The 20,150-nt window shown below is 39.5% G+C and overlaps 1 protein-coding gene across 1 annotated transcript in view; it reads right to left on the reverse strand.

Annotated features, from left to right (window-relative positions):
- Positions 1–20,150, reverse strand: part of scap (SREBF chaperone) — a 155,057-nt gene that overhangs the window by 49,076 nt on the left and 85,831 nt on the right. Inside the window, exons 9-12 of the mRNA XM_072570036.1 lie at positions 19,029–19,141; positions 13,575–13,669; positions 3,720–3,818; positions 564–806 (exon numbers count right to left, since the gene is read on the reverse strand). Coding sequence (XP_072426137.1) covers positions 564–806; positions 3,720–3,818; positions 13,575–13,669; positions 19,029–19,141 — 550 coding nt within the window. The remainder of the gene's footprint in view (positions 1–563; positions 807–3,719; positions 3,819–13,574; positions 13,670–19,028; positions 19,142–20,150) is intronic.

Raw genomic sequence — 20,150 nt, forward strand, 5'->3', positions numbered from 1 at the left:
GAATAATCAACATTCTGGACAAATTTTAGCATTGTGAGATATACAGTACCTTTATTTTCAGCTCTTGCTCTACACCATAGGGAAAACGTCATCTTTCAGTTTTAAGCCCTGAGACAATCTAATAATATGGATGTTCATCTGCCTTTTTCGTATCTTGGCATCAACTGACTAATCGGGTATCACTGGCATTTTCATTGGTATGTTCGAGAAATTATTATAAATAGAAGCACAAACAAATCTCTTGCGTCAGACAACCTATATCATAGGATTAATTAAGGTACTCAATGTCAGTAGGGTGAAGGAATCTTGAATGATCATCCAAAGGACTGTAAGCAACAAAGCCTGAATAGAGTAATTGAGTCATAAGATGTACAGCATGGAAACAGACCCCTCGGTCCAATCCGTCCATGCCAACCAGATATCACAACCCAATCTAGTCCCGCCTGCCAGCAATGATAAAATAAATTGAGAAACCAAACCAAAAATAGATCGAAGCCACTTCTTATCAAGCCTAATAAATGTGCCATTCATTATATATAGCTCAAACACAATCCATTTCCTACCATAATAATTCTCTGGGCAAGTCGTGTCCGAGCCAGAAAATATACTACTCTTAATCTCTTTGGCAATCGTAGGTTCCTAAAAGAAGAAGTCTGCAGGGAGATGGTGTAGGGAGCTGAAGTCCGTATCATAGGCTGACGTTCATATCTCTGTTGCCTTGGAAGTGACTTGGAGCGAGACAGTCTCAAATGGTCAGGGATTTCTTGCACAGCCTCTGCTGGAAGACGCCTATTAAGGTCAGCAAGCTGATAGGAAAGAGAGAAGTCATGAAAGCTGCAATAATAAATTAGAAATTAGCAGATGTAAAACTTCTTCAAAATGTCTTAAAGAATTACGGATGTTGGAGGCCTGAAACAAAAGCAGAAAATATTGAGAAACTCATTAGGTATGGTCTGGCAGCATCTGTGGGAAGAAACCAGAATTAACACTTCAAGTAGTTCAGTTTTGAAGAGGACTCACTGGGCTTGAAATGTTAACTCTTTTTTTCCCCATTGATACTGTGAAACCTGCTGAGTTTCTTTAAAACATATATTCTTACTCTATCTTTTCTCTACATAGTCATCGTCATGTTGTAACAGACTCACACAAATTATACTTCAAGTTTACCATTTCTGTTGCAAGTCTTTGACTGTGTTCCTTTTTTTGACTTCTCATTTTTAGTACAGCAGAAATGTTTTGGCCAAAATACACCACCCCTGCCTGTATCTCTGGATCCTCTTCCCAAGAGTAGCCAAGATCATGCTGCTTATTCACACGCATCTGAATATTTATAGTGCTGCTTAATATTTATGATCTCGATGTTGAAATCCAAGAAAAAAATTCAAAGCATGTATGTGATGCAAAATCTGGAAACATTGTAAATTGTGAGGAAGATCTTTTAAAATGCACTGATAAGTTGGAGGAGTGGGCATATAGGTGGTAGATGAATCTCATGTGGTGAAGTGTGAGGTGAGACATTTTGGCAAAAAGAAAATGGAGAAAATATATATCAAAGGGTACTACTTTAAAAGGTATGCACAAACAACAAGTACTGGCTATATATGTGCTTTAGTTTTTAAAGTTGGCACCACACGATCAATTTTATGGCCTCGGAAGGGATATACCTTAGAGTCATCAGAAATGTACGAAGCTAAACAAGGAGGGGCGGGGGGGGGGGGGAAGAAGAAGATTTGTACACACCATCTTGAACTGAACCTTTAAACTAATTAAATAATTTGATAGGGCTAATAAAAAGAAACTATTTCCTCTGAAGAGTGTGTCCAGGACAGAGATATCATAAAATTAGAACTAGACTTTTCAATAGCAATTCCAGAAAGCACATCACAAATAAGGTAATTCTGGATTAGTGGTGCTGGAAGAGCACAGCAGTTCAGGCAACATCCAAGGAGCTTCGAAATCGACGTTTCGGGCAAAAGCCCTTCATCAGGAAAGGTAATAGCAACTAAGGAAATAAGGTAATAGCAATAAGGAAAAGCAATCCTAAAATTGGTCCCACAAAAAGGTGAAGTTAGACCAAACAAAATTTTAAAAATGTATATGGCAGATTCAAACAGACAGAGGAAGTTAATAAGCAAAAACTGAAATTGACCAGAAACATTAATTTCTTTCCACAGATGCTGCCAGAACTGCTCCGTTTTTCCAGCAATTTCTGTTTTTGTTTCTTAAATTTCTCTGCCTGCTTTGATTCTGTAGTCTTTAATGTCTCTCATAAATCTACCATGTTCATTTTTAAAATTTTGTTTGATCTAACTTCACCTTTTTTGTGGGACCACTTTTGGGATTGCTATTACCTGATGTGTGAAGAAGTGCTTTATGGAATTGCCATCTGTGTCTTAATTCCTTCTAAACAAAAAAAAAGCCAAAGAACTGCACATGCTGGAAAAACTCTGTTTCAACCAGAAACATTTACTCTGCCTTCTTTCCACAGAGGCTGCCAGACCTGCTGAGTTTTTCCAGCAATTTCTGTTTCTGATTTCCAGCATCTGCAGTTCTTTGCCTTTTTGCTTAGAGGGAATTAAGATTGATGAAAAGGTACTTGGCTAAATGATGAACATTAACAAATGATTTACAAGGATGTTGTCAGAGTTGGAGGGTTTGATGTATAGGGAGAGGCTGAATAGGCTGGGACTGTTTTCCCTGGAGCGTCTGAGGCTGAGGGGTGACATTACAAGGGTGTATAAAATCATGGATAAGGTAAATAGACAAGGTCCTTTCCCTGGATTAGGGGAGTCCAGAACTAAAGGGCATAGATTTAGGGTGAGGGGGGAAAGATTTAAAAAGGGAGCTAAGGAGCAACTTTATCAAGCAAAGGGTGGTGTGTGTATGGAATAAGCTGCCAGAAGTAGTATTGGAGGCTGGTACAATTACAAAATTTAAAAGGCATTTGGATGGGTATATATGAACAGGAAGATTTGAGAGGGATATGGGCTAAATGGGACGAGATTAATTTAGGATATCTGGCTGGCATGGACGAGTTAGACCAAAGGGTCTGTTTCCGTGCTGTACATCTCTACGACTCTATGTGACAAAATAGTCCACTGCTATTCTTGTGTTCCTTGTTCAGGAGAGTGGGAAATTAACTTTCTCTTAGAAACCGCTTAGTGATATCAACTACAGGTACAGTCAAAGCCCAAAGCTTTGTCAATTATAATAATATGCACTAATAACCTAAACCACTGCACTATACAGTTGGGTGTAGGAAGGGAATTACACGGACATTGTAGCTGCTAATTTCATAGCACTGTGACGTCTTTCAGAAGTTACAATAAATACCTCAAACATGAGCAAGTACCTAAGCAATGGACTAAACACGACATCAGCAAATATTGTAGTCACTTTGCACACAGATAGCAGTATTAAATTGATAGACAGTTCATTCATCTCTAATGGTTGGTTCAGGGAGGAATGTTGCCCAGGACAACTATCTGTCCTTTACCAAACAATGTCACTGCTACTCACCACATAGTTCATCTGCTGAAACCCATAACCTCTCTAATAATGCTTCACTATGTCAACAAGTATATACTCAAGTCTTGGAGTGGCTCTTAAAGCCAGAATCTTCTACATTGGAGACAATCTCTCCAGTCAGTGAGTTCAGCTGACACACCATAATGTTAGAATCAAAATTAATTTAACTTAGTACAACAGACTTAGCTTACCTCCATACGACGGATATCAATGGACAACACTGTTGTGAAGAAAAACATTTGCAGGAAGAAATCAGAAACGAGTCCAACCACTGCAAACAGGCAAAATTCCTGTAAGAATTGGATGGGTGGGGAATAGGCAAGTAGAAAAGATACACAAAACAAAATAAGAAAGAAAAGTTCAATACATAACTTTCAGACAATAAAAAAATGATAAGACATGAACAGCATATTTGAAGAAGCAACACAAAAATATTAAGCAGCAAAACTAAGACAGGGTGCATTCTCAAAAGGATTATGTAATTATAATTAAACAGTATGATTCAACCCGAAGCCTCTTGTTTGTCATTTTCGTCAAAAAAATTAATTTATTCTCATTTCTTTTCTTTAATTTTACTGCTCATCTTTGCATATGCATGCTATTAGTTTAATTGCACTTAATTTGGATCTTGCTGCTGAAAATAAAATCTAAAACCAAAATAGTAATATTCAACTTAGACACAAATTTTATTAAATCAGTGCTTTCAGGTGGAAAGCAAATCAGAGTATTCCAAAATAGTTGTAAGGCTTCAAAGGTATAATTTTATTTTCTCTCCCACAAGTCGCAAAGTCACCTTAGTCCTGCCTGACCATATAGCTGGGTACTCATTTGAGAGAGATAACTAGTGGTAGCTCTCACTGGAGAGAAATGACTGGTGGTGGTTTAACCCGAGGGTCACCACATCTCGGGGAAGGGAATTGAACTTTGCACTTTGGTGTTACTTTGCACTGCAAACCAGCATCCATCCTGACCACCCAGAATAATAGGACAACTTTTAACATTTTCTTGCTTAATCTTGAATGACAATTCAAAGATCACCTTTCTATGTCCTTTCAATTTCCAAAACCACAATATCTTGTTCCCTCCACTGTCTTCTCAAAAGTAATCTAAAATCTTTAGACTTTGGTTTCCTGCTTAATAATTTATCTTGTCCACCCTCATCTATCTCCTTTACAGAGCACTTTGAGACTATAACAAAAAATAATATGATTCAAATTATGTGATTGTCTTGAACTTTTAACTTATATTCTTCATTTTTGGAAACAATACCCAAAATGCAGAAAATCCAATCACACAAAGGACTCCTGCAAGAAACAGCTGTGAACTCCACAAATAGATGCATGGATTGAAGTAGGCTACACAAGATGCAAATGCTGATACTACTAGAGGTACTGTACCAGTTGCTAACCGGATTAAAAGTCCCCAAAGGTGAATTACCCATGATCCATGGTGGCTCAGGTTTGAAGGGCCAAACAACCTACTCCTGTCCCTATTCCTTATGGTCTAATGGTACTCAACAAGTTCTGAACTTGCCGTGATTTTCAATTGCATTTTGTTTCTTGACATAAATGTGTTATTTTTAATCTCTATTTCCTTTGTCCTCCCAAAAACACTAGTTTTGAGTGCTCATCTTTCCTCCATAACAGGAGCCCAAATGGCAAAAACTGCAGGAGATCCAGGTGCAAAGACATAACAGCATACTTTGCTTCAGGAGGGCAATCACATAAGTACAGCTTTATAGTTAGTAAATTGTTGGGGCGTGACTGCAATTCTGGCAGGCATATAGATCCATAATGATGGAGGAGTGTTGGTTCTTGACTTTGACTAACAGGTATAAGGTAGTTATTACCTACTTGTAGACAAGATTAAGAGTCGCAGGATTAACAAACTGATCATTATACCATAGTGCATCAGGCCATTCAGGTTGGGAGGAAGTGGTGAAAAAAGGCTGTTGTAAAGATAAGGAATACCTAGGGAAGATGATAGGAGAGCGAGGTCCTCACAGGACTAATAGTAGTAGCTCAGTTCTAGGGACATGAATTTGATTACCACCATGGCAGACGGTAGAATTTGAATTGAGGGGATAAATATGGAATATAAAGTTAATCTCAGTAAAATTATCATTGAACCAGATGGGTTTTTAAAACAATCAATCAATCATGATCTTTACAGAAGACAATGTGCCTTTTGGACCTGGTCTGGGCATATATATGACTCCAGATGCACAGCAAGGTAGTTGACTCTGAATAGCCTAGCGAGTGACCCAGCACAAGGGCAATTTGGGATGGACAATAAATACTAGCCTTGCCAGAAATACCAACATCCTATGAAAAAATAAAGAAAAGTACAAGTCGGAGAACAGACACTACTTTGCAATCATGACTGGGTATTGCAAAAGGTGAGAGAGAAGATCCAGGGGTCACACAGCACGTTGGAACCTGTGACATTCATAGAATCAAGAAAGGTGTTTTGGTGAGAGCATGTTATCAAAAATTGTAGTAGATTGGGAAAAATTGAATAGTGACTCAGCGAGAGAGGAAGAAATCAGAGTGAGTGTCAACTAACAGGAAATAGTGACTTTGGAGGCAGTGTAGGAATTCGATGCAGTGGTAAGAGGTACTTTCTGGCTCATATTTTCTGAAGTATTTTTACAGAATAAATTGAAGCCCAGGATTGGGGGCCAGCACAAAAGGAAGGAAAATTATAAAATCGTTGCTGATAATAGGTACCAATTTGACTACTGGAGGCTACTTTCAGATTGCAGCCAAGTACCAGAAATATTTACAGATTACACATAAAAGACCAGTGGAACCTTTAAAAAAAATTCAAATTAACGAAGTAAATAAAATAAAGATGCAAGGTTAGTCGATGTGTTGTAACTGCATGGCGTGACAACAGGTGAAGCTCATTGTTGTTTAGAGCGACCACATCTGTAGCAAGTGTTGGCTGCTTGAGAAACTCTGGCTCAGAGTTGATGGGCTGGAGCCTGAGGTTCGAACACCTCAACACATCAGGGAGGGGTGAGTTACCTGGAAATTGTGTTTCAGGAGGCAATCACACCTCTTCAACTGACTACCTTAAATTCTGTCAGTGGTAAGTGACAGTAGGAGGCAACTCTAGGCAAGATGGGAAGAGGAATCCAAGGGATAGTGCTGAAGGAGTCTCAGCCCTTGAGTTTGCCCAACAGGTTTGAAATTCTTGTTCAGCATGGATGAGAGCAGGGGCTGGAGGGAGGATGAGCAAACTGACCATAGCACCATGGTATAAGTCACACAGGATTGATTGAGGAGTGGAAAAAGAAACATAGATCTCATCAGGCTAGTAAAGTAGGGAATAGACACTATTTTCTATGATCAAGATTGAGACACTCAAAGGCTGTCAGAGTGAGACACTCACTCTGATTTCTTCCTCTCTTGCTGAGTCACTATTCACTGGTTTCTTCAATTTTTCCCAATCTACTACAATTTTTATCTGGACTGCAGAGCAACTTGCAATAAGAGAGGAAAGATCCAGCTGTCATGGCTCGTGTAGGCACCAAAAATATAGGTAGAAAGAGGAAAGAGGTTCTGCTGAGGGAATATGTGCAGTGAGAGCTAAATTGAAAAGCAGGACCAAAAAGAAAATAAATCGCCAGATAATTACCAGACCCATGTGTTAATTGGCACACTGTCAACAACATTAAAGAGCTGAACACAAGGCTCAAACATTTGAGAGAAGCAAATTAAAATTGATGGGACATTGGCATCAGTACTGGAGAAGGAAAGAACTGCTCTTATGGGACATGTTCCACCTGAACCTGCTGGTGCCAGAGTCATGGCAAATTACACAACCAGGTCTGTCAATAGGGTTTCAAACAAATAAATGGGAGGCAGGGGTTCACTTGCATGGGAAATTATGGAAAAAATAAAGGTTGTGGGGGTGGAGTGGGGGGAGGAAGGAGAGATAGGTTCAGGAGAGGTTATTAAAGTTTCCTGAAAAGTATGGAATGGGGCAGTAACCTAACTTCAGGAACAGCATAAAGGGGACAAAAATAAAGGGGGCGGGGCACATCAATTCAGGACTGAGAGTGCAGCACTTAAAATTGCACTCAGTAAATGTAACAAGGTAAACGAGCTTGTACCATAGATTAAAAGCTGCAGGTATAATGTTGTGGGCATCATGAAGATGCCGCTGCGAGGGGATCAGGCTGGTAACCAAGGACATGTATCCTACCGAAAGAAGAGATACATGGGCAGAGGGTGTGGAGTTGCGTTGTTACTATGATATGAAATTCGGCATAGATTGCAAGAAGTGATATAGGATCAGAAGACACAGACTCAGAGGGTAGAGTTGAGGACTTGCAGAGGGGAAAAAAAAAGTCTCTGATGGGATTTATGTATAGGCTTCCTCAGAATAGTCAGGATATGGGAAAGGAAATCAATCAGGAGCAAGACGTCATGCAAGATGGCACTGTTACAATAATCTCTAGGACTTGAATATGTAGCTTGACTGGAAAAAATTGGGAGCTGATTCCAAAGAAAGTAAACTTGTGAAATGTCTACGAGATGGCTTTTTGTAGCAGCTTATGATAGAGCTCACTAGGGAACAGGCAATTCTGGATTTGGTGCTATGTTATGAGGGAGACTTGATTCAGGAGCTTAAGGTGAAAGAACCCATAGAGGGCAGTGGCCATAACGTGATAGAATTAACACTGCAATTTGAGAAGGAGAAGCTGGAATCAGGTGCATGGTATTATAACTGATTAAAAGGTACCCACAAGACAGGAGGGAGGAGCTGGCTAGAGTTGATTGGAAGGGGAGCCTACCAGGAGCAATGGCAGGAGTTTCTGGGGTAATTCAGGAGGCAAGCAGAAATTCATCTCAAGGAAGAAGAAACATACTAAGGACAAGGCAACCATGGCTGACAAGGTAAGTTAAATTCAGCTCAGCAAAAAAGCATACAGTGCAATGAAGATTAGTGGGAAATTAGAGAACTGGGAAGCCTTTGAAAACTGGCAGATGACAACTAAAAAAGCAACTGGGGGTGTGGATGAGCAGAGATGATGAAAAATGAGGGTAAGCTAGTTAGTGACATACAAGATGATTGCAAGAGCGTTTGAACATATAAAAGGTAACAGAGCCAAGAGTTGACATTAAACTGCTGGAAAACAAGGCTGGGAAAAAATAATGAGACAAAGAAATAGCGGAGTATTCATGGTGGAAGACCAGCTTATCAGAACCTGAAGAGAGTAAGGGGACAGGTGATTGTCATGGCCATTACTAAGGTGGTGGTGGGGAAGCTGGAAGGTCTGAAGGTGTAAAAATCAGCCATAGTAGATGGACTACACCCCAGGTCAAGAAGGAAATAGATGGGAGATTGTTGAGGCATATGTGGTGATTGTTCAGGAATCACTGGAGTCTGGAAGGGTCCCAGAGCACTGGAAAAAGACTAATGTAACATTCCCTGTTTAAAAAGGGATGTAGACAAATTGCGGAAAATTGGAGGCCAGTTCGCCTGACCTCAGTCATTGACAGGATTTCAGAGTTCATTTTTAAGGATGAGTTTGCAGAATACTTGGAAGAACACACGAAGACAGGACTGAGTCAGCAGGGCTTCATCAAGGTTTGGCCATGGCTGACAGATCTTAGAATTCTTTGAGGAGGTAATGGGTAAATTAGACAAAGGAGTGTCAGTGGGCATGGTCCATTTGGATTTGCAGAAGGTCTCTGACAAGATGTCGCACAGGAGGCTGCTAAATAAGAGCCCATGGTATTAGGTACTGTCCAAGGTACTGCCATGGATAGAGGATCAACTGACTAGCAGAAGGTAGAGTGTGGGAACATAGGGGTTAGGATGGCAGTCAGTAACTCATGGGAGTTCCACAGGTGCCAGTGCTGGGATCACAACTATTCACATCATATGTTAACAACCTGGACTAAGCAACAATGCCCTCAGTTCCTAAGTTTGCAAATATCTCAAAGATAGGTGGAGGGATGGATAGTGTTGAGGATGAAGGAGGCTACAGAAAAGCATGTTGACAGGCTAAGACAGCGTGCAAAGAAGTGATGGCAGGAATACAATGTGAGGTTATGCACTTTGGTAGGAAAGAGAGGTGTAAACTATTTTCTTAATGTGAAAATGCTTCAGAAATCTGAAGCACAAACTAGGAGTCCTAGTTCAGGATTTTCTTAAGGTTAACATAAAGGTTCAATTGGCAGTTAGGAAGGCAAATACAATGATAGCATTTATTTTGGGAGGGCGGCACGGTGACACAGTGGTTAGCACTTCTGCCTCACAGCGCCAGAGACCGGGGTTCAATTTCCACCGCAAGCGACTGAGCGTGTGGAGTTTGCACATTCTCCCCGTGTCTGCGTGGGTTTCCTCTGGATGCTCCGGTTTCCTCCCACAGTCCAAAAATGTGCAGATTAGGTGAATTGGCCATGCTAAATTGCCTGTAGTGTTAGGTGAAGGGGTAAATGTAGGGGTCTGGGTGGGTTGCGCTTTGGCGGGTCGGTGTGGACTTGTTGGGCCGAAGGGCCTGTTTCCACACTAAGTAATCTAATCTACTGATCAGGGCTAGAATAAAACAGCTTGGATGAGCCTGCATAAGGCTCTGATAAGACTGCATTTGGAATACTGTGAGCCATTTTGGCGAAGGAAGGATGCACTAGCCTTGGAGAGGGTTCAAAGAAAGTTTACAAAATGGTACAAAGAGCTTGTCATATAAAGAACAGCTGAGGATGCTGAGACTGTATTTGATGGAGATTAGAAGGATGTGGGTACTCTCTCAGAAACTTACAGAATATGGACAGGCCTGAATACAGTGTACATGAAAAATATGTTTCCACTTGTAGGAGAGACTAGAATAGAAAGTCTCAGACTGAAGGCACAAGCCTTTAGAACTGAGATGAGGAGGAATTTCTTCAGCCAGAGGGTGATAAACCTGTGAAGAGTCATTGCACTGAGGATTGTGGAGACAGTCATTCAGTGTATTTAAGACAGAGATACATAAATTCTTGATTTGTAAGAGCATCAAAGGTAAAAGAGAGATGGCAGGAGAATGGAGCTGAGAAACAATGAGAATGGCAGAACAAACTCGATGGACTGAATGGCCTAATTCTGCTGCTATAAGGAACAGTCTTATGATCCCTGAGAGGATTTGACTGGGAATTAATAAGAGGAAACAAAGTATTTGCGACCAGGTACAGACTTGCAACAAGCATTGTGCATCTGCATTCACAGTAAAACATAAAAACACCTCAAGAATAGTAGAAAAATTTGAGAAGAGAAAGGAACTTAAAAACAATAATGATCACTGGGACCTGAAGCATAACTTTGATTCAGAGAAGAGAGTGGTACTAGCTGAACCACAGCTAACACTGAACAGTATGACTATGCACTAAGTAGTGCAAAGTCACACTGTTGACTATCAAAGGCTGAAAGCAATTACTATTGTTAAGAAATACTTGTGACTTTTCAGAATATAAGTTGGCAAACACTAACAGTTTGTTTGATTTTTGTATAGTTGCTTGTGGAAGTTTTCATAGCTGAACTTTTCAGAGAAGAGTGCTGAGAAAACGCTCACATTTCTGAGGAAAAACAAAGGAAAGCAGGGGAGAAATATTTCCTGACCTCTAATAAATCTGTGAATTCCCTACTGTGATATCAAATTCAGTTGAATAGAAGAAAAAGATATGAGGTTCCACTATCACCTCAGACACCAATACAGTCTATTTCCGAATGCAGCACGACTGGGGTAATATCCAGGTTTGTGCTGACAAGTGGCAAGTAACATCTGTGCCACACAATTGTCAGGCAATCACCATCTTCAAGGAGATAGAATCTAACAGTTGCCCCTTGACATTCAATGATATTATCCCACTAAAATTGTTCTGTGGCTTACCATTAACCAAAAACTGAACTGGACTAGCCACGTAAATGCTTTGACTCAAAGAGCTGGTCAGAAACTAGAAATCCTACAGCAACTAATTAACCTATTAACTCCCCAAAGCCTGATTGCTAGCTATAGGTAACAAGTCAGGAGCATGATGGAATATTCCCCATTTGCCTCTTTAGTTTCCTAATTACTTGCTGAACTTGCATACTAACCTTATACAACTCATACACAAGAACATCCGGATCCCACTGAACCTTACAATCTCTTACCATGTAGATTCTTCCTGAAAAAATGGACAAGTTAACATTTTTCCACATTATACTCCATTGATAGCTCTCTGACTACTCACTCAACCTAGCTGAAAAACTCCAAAGAGGCCAGTATCCCGTCACCAAGACACTCTTTATTTATAAGTGGAGAATCTATGACACTGATCCAGCTCCCTCAGAGCGTCAGGACAGCTGACGTTACTGATCTTATCAGTCAGCCTGAGCTCCCTGATTGAGGCTACTAATCTGGTCCAATCAGGAAACTCATTTTCTATGAAGTCCACCTGATTGACCTTGTTACAATCACTACAGTACCTGCATCTTTTTGTGGACTCTTTATATCCTCTTCCTAATTAGCTTTGTGTAGTCCGAAAATTGCACAACCATACCTAGTATAATTTCCATCTTAAAAAAAGATTAAATTAGATTCCCTACAGTGTGGAAACAGGCTCTTCAGGCCAACAAGTCCACACCAACCCTCCAAAGAGTAACCCACCCAGACCCATTCCCTCTGACTAATGCACCTAACACTATGGGCAATTTAGCATGGTCAATTCACCTGACCTGCACGTCTTTGGACTGAGGGGGGAAACCGGAGCATCCGGAGGAAACTCTCACAGACACGAGGAGAATGTGCAAAGTCCACACAGTCAGCCAAAGCTGGAATCGAACCTGGGACCCTGGTGTTGTGAGGCAGCAGTGCCAACCACTGAGCCACCGTGCCGCCTAACTTGTACAAGTTATAAGCAATTGAGGTACCAGCACTGATCTCTGCAGCATATCAGTCATCACATCTTGTCAACCTGAAAATGACCCTTTAATGTCTAATCTCTGCATCCTGTTAAGCAGCCAATAGTCTTTCATGCCAATATCCTACTTCGATGCCATGAGCATTTACTTTCCATAAAAAGCCTATCAAATGTTATTAGAAATCTATGCATAGTACATACACTGATCCCATTCCAGAGACTTAATTAATTAATATAAACTGACAAATGATTGAAACCACAACAGAGAAGAAGCCTTTTTTTGTTAAAGCACTATCTCAACAAACTTTCAAATAAACATAAAAGGACCTCAGCACTATCTACAAAAAAAAGAGGGGGATTTAGCCAAATTATCTCACAATGAGCATTGGAAAACAAACTATTTGGTCAATTATCTCATATTTGTGGGACCTCACTGTTTGCAAACTGACTTCCTGATTTAAAAGCAGACTACCCTTGAAAAGAACTTCAATAAGTCCTGAATTTGTAACATGTGCGTTATATCAATACAGTTTATCTTCTTTACAGATTCTTGATTGTTTGGAGGTATGATTTATAAATGATTAATCCATACTTTCTGCTTTTCTATCCTTGTACTTGGCAAATATTAAAATATAGTTTTGCAATGCTACTATCTAATTACATTAGTGTGATGGGGGGGGGGGGGGGGGGGGGGTGGTAGACTTGATGCCCAATTCTATGACTCTCTATGATCTATAATGCACAAATTTTCTACACAATACATGCACAATCATCCGCAGTCAGGTATCATCAGTAAACATAACGCAACACAGTAGATTTTAAAAAGAAATTTGTTTAGTTTTAAATTCAAGGATACTTAATGTGTTATACCACATAACACCTGAAAAGGAGTAAAATTAGAGCCACACAGCACAAAATTTAGATCTGACACAATACACATCTTTGTGTCTGTGTTCTAGTTATAATTGTAAAATTTACAACTTCAACAGAAGAATGATCCAAGCAGAAAGCTGAATATAACATTCAAAACATTATTAATGAGTCAAGGTTAATGTTTAAATGAAAATTCCTTTCCAATCATTAAAGTTCAAGCACTTTTATTCCATATCAAAACAGTTCCTCCTAACTAGGAGGACAAATTACAAGAAATACCTGAATAGCTGGAACCAGGGTAAAGTAACCAATCAATATGATAACAAGTTCAGTAGCCACATTCTTCATAATAGACCAGCTTTCATTGCTTAAACCTAGAGAAACATGTTACAGGTATATTACTGAAACGTTAAAGACATAGCAACTCTCAAGTATTTTACATCAGTTAACATTTATATTCATAAACCTGATGCTTAATGTTTTGCCCTATTATTTAACTAAAGTCACATGGGATGAAAATGTGTCCTAATTATCGGCTAAAATGTTGAAACAAGGAGAAATTACTGGAAAAACACAGCTGGTCTGGCAGCTTCTATGGAGAGAAAGCAGAGTCAACATTTTAGATCCAGTGACCCTTCTTCAGAACAGTGCTCTGAAGCACTGACTCTGCTTTCTCTCCACAGAGCTACCAGACCTGCTGAGTTTTTCCAGCAATTTGTTTTTGTGTCTAATTCCAGCAGTTGCAGTTCTTTAGTTGTTTTCTTTTGTTTACTGGTAAAATGTAGTCTAAAGAGCATGAAAATAATTATAATGTCAAGAGAAAAGCAACGATGATATAAAAATGCACTTCAGGGAAAGCAATCAGTTGTCACCATCTCATCACCACTTTTGATTTGACTCAAAATCCACACTGTGGTTCGGTGATAATATCTCCCATTTTAAACAGCAAACCTTTCAGTTTAAAGACGTGTTTTATGAAGATAAACCAATGCCAACTTTCCAAGATGACAAGAGTCGCCTATCAAGCCACACATCATCCTGAACTTGAACTGTACTGCCACTGCTTTACCGACACTGGATCAAACCATGGAATTACCTTTCAAAAAGCACTGTGGGTGTATGTACATCCCAAGGACTGCAGAAAGCAGTTAATCATTTTCTCAAGTGCAAACAGGAAATGACAACACCACCAGCTTAGCCAAAACACACACATCAACAAATGGATCTGCTGAGACCAATTAACTTAAAAACAAATTAGTACCCCAACATTCACTAAAATTATGAGACATTTGCCAATCCTGCGTAGGCAAAGAACTTCAACTGTTTTGCTTTAATCCTTAAATGCATAAATTGGTCTTTGTCTGATTGGTTGGATGTGATAGGTGGAATCCTGGTGCCTCAATGTTTTACAGTTTACAGCAATGACTTAAGATTAGGGAAGTGAAGGTGTTGGTGCTAAAATAGGTAGTCAAGTAATTTGTCAAAATGACAAGGATTGCACACGGATATGGGATGGGTTGAATGAATAGGCAAAAATCTGGCAGTGGGAATATAATTTTGGAAAGCGTGAACTTGTTCACTTTGACAAGAATTTAAGAAAGAGTATAAATTTAACAAAAAGACAGCCGAACTCCAAGGTTCAGAGGTCTCTTGGTACTTTAATCCTTGCGCTATAGAACATGTACATCACATAAAGCAGGCTAATGAGATGGCTATTCTTTATTATGAGAGGAATTGAACATAAAAGGAGGGGGCTGTGTTTCATAGATGAGAAAAATAATGACTTCTTGACAGGTTTGATATCTTTATTCAAGTAAGAATGTTAATGTATTGCAAATGGATCAGAGAAGGTTTACTACATTGACATCTGAAAAAGTGGGTTGCCTTATGAGGGTAAGTTGGACAGACTAGACTTTTTTCTGCTGGAGTTTAAAACAGTAGACGTGACTTGATTGGAGTGTACAAGATCTTGAATGGCCTTGAGGTGGTAGGTGTGGAAAAGATGTTTCCTCTAGTTGGTCAGTCTAGAGCTACGGAGCAATATTTTGAAATCAGGGGTTGCCCTTTTAAGATAGAGATAGCAATAACTTCTTTCTCTGAGATTTGTGCAACTTTTGAATCTTTAGCCTCAGAACACAAATGGAAGTGGGGTCACTGAATATTTTTATAGCACTGATTATCTTTGTGGGCAAGGGAATCAAAAGTCATTGGGGGTAGTTAGGAATATGAAATTCAAAACACAAATATACTAGCATGATCTTTTTGAATGATGAAGCACGTTCAAGGGATGATTGGCCCACTCCCACTCTTATTTCATATGTTCCAGAGTGCATCTGGATGTTTGTTATCTAAGTCTCATCATGACTTCTCCTGTGATCACCCAAATCTCAAAACAACCCAAAGTGAAAACATGATCAGATTAAAAACAAACCACTTACGTGAATTTAGGAATTATAAGCTGTTATTTGAACAAGAGATCTTTGTAACCCCAATATCAATTCATTGCTTTGTCAATATTTATGACAAGCTTGGAATCCATTTATTGGTAATACAAGAGATGTCTTGAAGAGGGTACAATATAGTAATGAAATTGAATAATTTGCCTTCTTGCTTCTACGCTGCAAAGTGCACATTGCTGGCCAACCCAGCATTTGCTGCCCTTCACTCATTGCCCTCAAGGTGGTGACGGTGAGCCACCTTCACTAACTATTGTATTCTAGTTAAAAATCACAACATCAGGTTATAGTCCAACAGGTTTAATTGGAAGCACACTAGCTTTCGGAGTGATGCTCCTTCATCAGGCGATTGTGGAGGGCTCGATCGTAACACAGAATTTATAGCAAAAATTTGCAGTGTGATGTAACTGAAATTATATATTGAAAAATTGACTTCAATGTATAATTTCAGTTACACCACACTGCAAATTTTTGCTATAAATTCTGTGTTATGATCGAGCCCTCCACAATCACCTGAAGGAGCATCGCTCCGAAAGCTAGTGTGCTTCCAATTAAACCTGTTGGACTATAACCTGGTGTTGTGATTTTTAACTTTGTACACCCCAGTCCAACATCAGCATCTCCAAATATTGTATTCTACATAATGTAGGAAATACCCATAGCATTTAGAAGGGAGTTCCAAGATAACTTTTTTTACAACAAAATTTGATTTAGTCAAAGTTTGTATCAAAGCTCTAATGAGATTATAAGTGGAGAGGCCAATGGAACCCAGGCTGAGCATCAGTGAGCAAGTGATTGCTATTTAAGTGGCATCAGAGAGCCATTTGAAAATGATCAAGAGTAGATTAATGGGGCAGTAATTAGCTGGTTTTTATTTGTCCTGCATTCTGTAGGGAGAACAGAGCTGAGGAATTTTCCACATTAATGCCAACCTTGAAACTGGACTAGGACTGCTGGGCACAGCGTATAGCCCGTTTGAAGCACAAGTTTTCAGTACCACTGCTTAGATGTTGTCAGGGCTTGAGATTTGCCATTTCTAGCAATATTAGCTATTCTTACTGTCACCTGGAGTGAATATAATTTGGCTGGAATCTGTGATGCTAAGGACTTCAAGAGGAGACAGAGATGCACTTTCACTTGGTACTTCTTGATGAAGATGGTTGCAAATGCTTCAGCCTTGACTTTTTGCCTAGACATGCTGGACTCCCCCATTACTGACTAGGGGTATACTTATGCTGCCTTCTCCTCCAGTTAGTTGCTTAATTGCCCACTTCCATTCATGACTAGATGTGGCAGGACTGTAGACCTTTAATATGATCCTTTCGTTGAAGGTTTGCTTAGATCTCTGTAGTTGACCTAAAAATGTACATATATACCAGTTTGTCAACTGAACCAGTCACTTAATAATATTGAATCAAACCATCAGAATTTTTTTAACTACAGAATTTTATGTCTGTCACAAGGGTCAGATTTGGCATTATTTCAGCATTATGTCATTTACAGGTACAAATAAATGCCACTGAAATAACTTCATTTACTACAATGGTGAACTAAAGGTTATAATTGATGAGCCAATGTCAAAACTGAGAACAGATTTAGAAAACAAAATACTAGCAGGGGACTAATTACAGCAAACCAAATTACTCAATAATATAAAAAAAACTGGAATTAACACAGTGACATTTTAGTTTACAATCCGGTTTCAGGTTATACTTAACAAAAAGCCAATACATTTTAGTTTTAGGATTCAACATCCATCTGCCATGCTTTCCTGCCTTTTCATGATGCAAAATCGCAATTAAAAGACATCCACGAAAACTGAAGATTTAGTATCTGGTGAGTCAGGTGGTTAATGGTTATAGATATAATTAATTATACGTGGTATATCAAGTCCTTGAAAATACAGTTAAGTGTAACTGAAGATTTGCAAGGAACTGCTCCTCCAATGTGAAGTGGACTCTCTCTCTCCAATGTTCTGTTACTAGTGAGCCTGTCAGCAGCGAAAGTGGGATAAAAACCAGTCTTTGATTGGAAAAGCAGCAGAATGTGAGTGCTTTCATCCAATCCCAGGCCTGAAACCATTGCAATAAATCTGAGGGGCCTGAGTGTCTTGCTAGGAAACTGGTTTGGGGAGTAGGCAAATAATAGCTGGACTGCTGGGACAGTAGAGACACAGGGTCATGAAGAGTAGTGGTTGCAACAACAGCACACCCTGGGATAGCTGGAGTGTTAGACCAGGAAGGAAGGAGGAAGACCACGTTGGCACCTCAACAGCTGACCCATACAGCTCCTCAGCAGCATTAATTACCAAACTTTCTGGATCCATTTAAGTGAGTTGGTGAGTAAAACTGAGGTAGATAAATGGCCACTCTTCTCCTCCTCCAAAAATGGCCAATTTTTGATTCATCTTGACAAGTTACTCCCATATCCCAAGTGCTTTTTCATTTTTTTTTTTATCAGTCTCCCATGTGGGAACCTTGTCAAAGATTTTGGGAGATGAGAAAAAACATAGCTGAAAGGCAACACATCATAGACCCTAAGGTTGTGTGAATTCTGCCAAGGATTGCCCTCAGCATGCCCCAGCAGAGACGGATAAAAGCCAGTGCCAGTTAAAACCAACTCATTTAGCTTGGCCTTGGTTTTTATGCCATCCATTGGTCTGCTTAACAAAATAAAAAAGGCAAAGTCTATTAATTTTGTATAGTGTTTGACATTTTTTAATTAATTGCTCATTTAGGCTATCAATTTATCAAACTGGAGTGGTTTTGTTGTTGAAATTAATATTTACCGCTGTGATAAAACTAATTTCTACGAAATTTGCTTAACATCATCATTCTACGGAGTGAGAGAAAAACTTACACGTGATCTCCCTGCCCTGTGATAAAAGGTTACATAAAAATATTGTGCAAGGCTATAGGGGATAAAAACAACAAGACTGATACAAAGAAATGATATTCGTTTGAAGAATTGGTGCAGGTATTGGCCAAATGACCTCATTACGCACTGTCACAATTCTGTGTTTGTGAAATGCTGCCTGTCCCACATTTTCTGTTTTTATTTCATAATGCCATAATGAGTTTTGAGTTGGAATCATGAATTAAAACTTAGAAACAATTCCACCAAAAACCATGAATCCGTCACTCATTTTATCAATTACTGAATTGGAAAAACTGACCTGGGAAAAAATGAATTGGGAAGCTGACAGCAGTAGTTGAGGAGGGGGGGGGGGGTAAAACACAGCGTACGTAACTTTGAATAATAAGCGTTTTTTTCTTACCTTGTGCTATTCGCAGTTTGACTTCAAGGTCAACAGGGGTTGAAACAACTGACTTAGTGAGAACAAGGACATTTTCCAGACCAATAACCACAACCAGGTAAGGAAATATCTCACTTTAAGAACAACACAAAAAAGCAAATTAAAAACTATGTTTAAGAAATTAAATGCAGATTTACCAATAGTTTTCTCAACACTTCTGTTCAGTTCAAAAGCATAACCATAAGTCAATTCTCACCCCACTCTTGACTTTTCTGCCCTCAGCCTCCTAACTGTTTAAATGGAGCCGAACGCAATTTGGAAGAACAGCATGCCATGTTTTGACCAGGCACTTTTTACTTTTTGTCTTTTGCATTGTAGAGTTAAATCAGTTTCAGATCATAATCCCCTGGCCCTTTCTTTTCTGTTTTTGGATGACAACTATGGTGATGAGCTTGCTTTCCACACTTGTACCTCCTCCAGAGGCATCTTTTGTTTCTATCAGTTAACAACAATGATATTTAATTATATACAGAGAGAATTAACTGTACTTCACCTAATCACATCTAGAGAAACACTTCTTAAAACAGTGGTGTGACTGAATTAGGCAACATATGTTTTAATCCATGAATTAATGCAAGACAAAGTAAAGATTGTCTCCAGTACAATCACATACTAATTGTTTTCCAAAATAAAACACTTTAATCACATCCTGCTTTCTTGTATCATTGGAGCTTTCTCTATTGAATTTTCAGCCTTCCATTCTATCAGATTGTTCTCCCATAGTGGCTCAGTGGTTAGCACTGCTGCCTCAACACCAGGGATCCGAGTTTGATTCCAGTCTTGGGTGACCATCTGTGTGGAGTCTGCACATTCTCCCAGTTCCTTCAGGTGCTCTGGTTTCCTCCCATGGTCCAAAGATGTGCAGGTCATGCTAAATTGTCCACTGTGTTCAGGAATGTATAGGCTAGATGTATTAGTCAGGGGAAATGTTGGGTAATGGGTCTGGATGGGATGGTTTCGGAGGGGTGGTGTGGACTTGTTGGGCCGAAGGGTCTGTTTCCACACTGTAGGAATTCTAATTCTTCAAATTCCATTCTCTCCTCCCCCACACACCCAACTTTCCCCACTTTGCTTAAATACTAA

Source organism: Chiloscyllium punctatum, chromosome 5, assembly GCF_047496795.1.
Source record: "Chiloscyllium punctatum isolate Juve2018m chromosome 5, sChiPun1.3, whole genome shotgun sequence".
Classification (NCBI taxonomy): domain Eukaryota; kingdom Metazoa; phylum Chordata; class Chondrichthyes; order Orectolobiformes; family Hemiscylliidae; genus Chiloscyllium; species Chiloscyllium punctatum.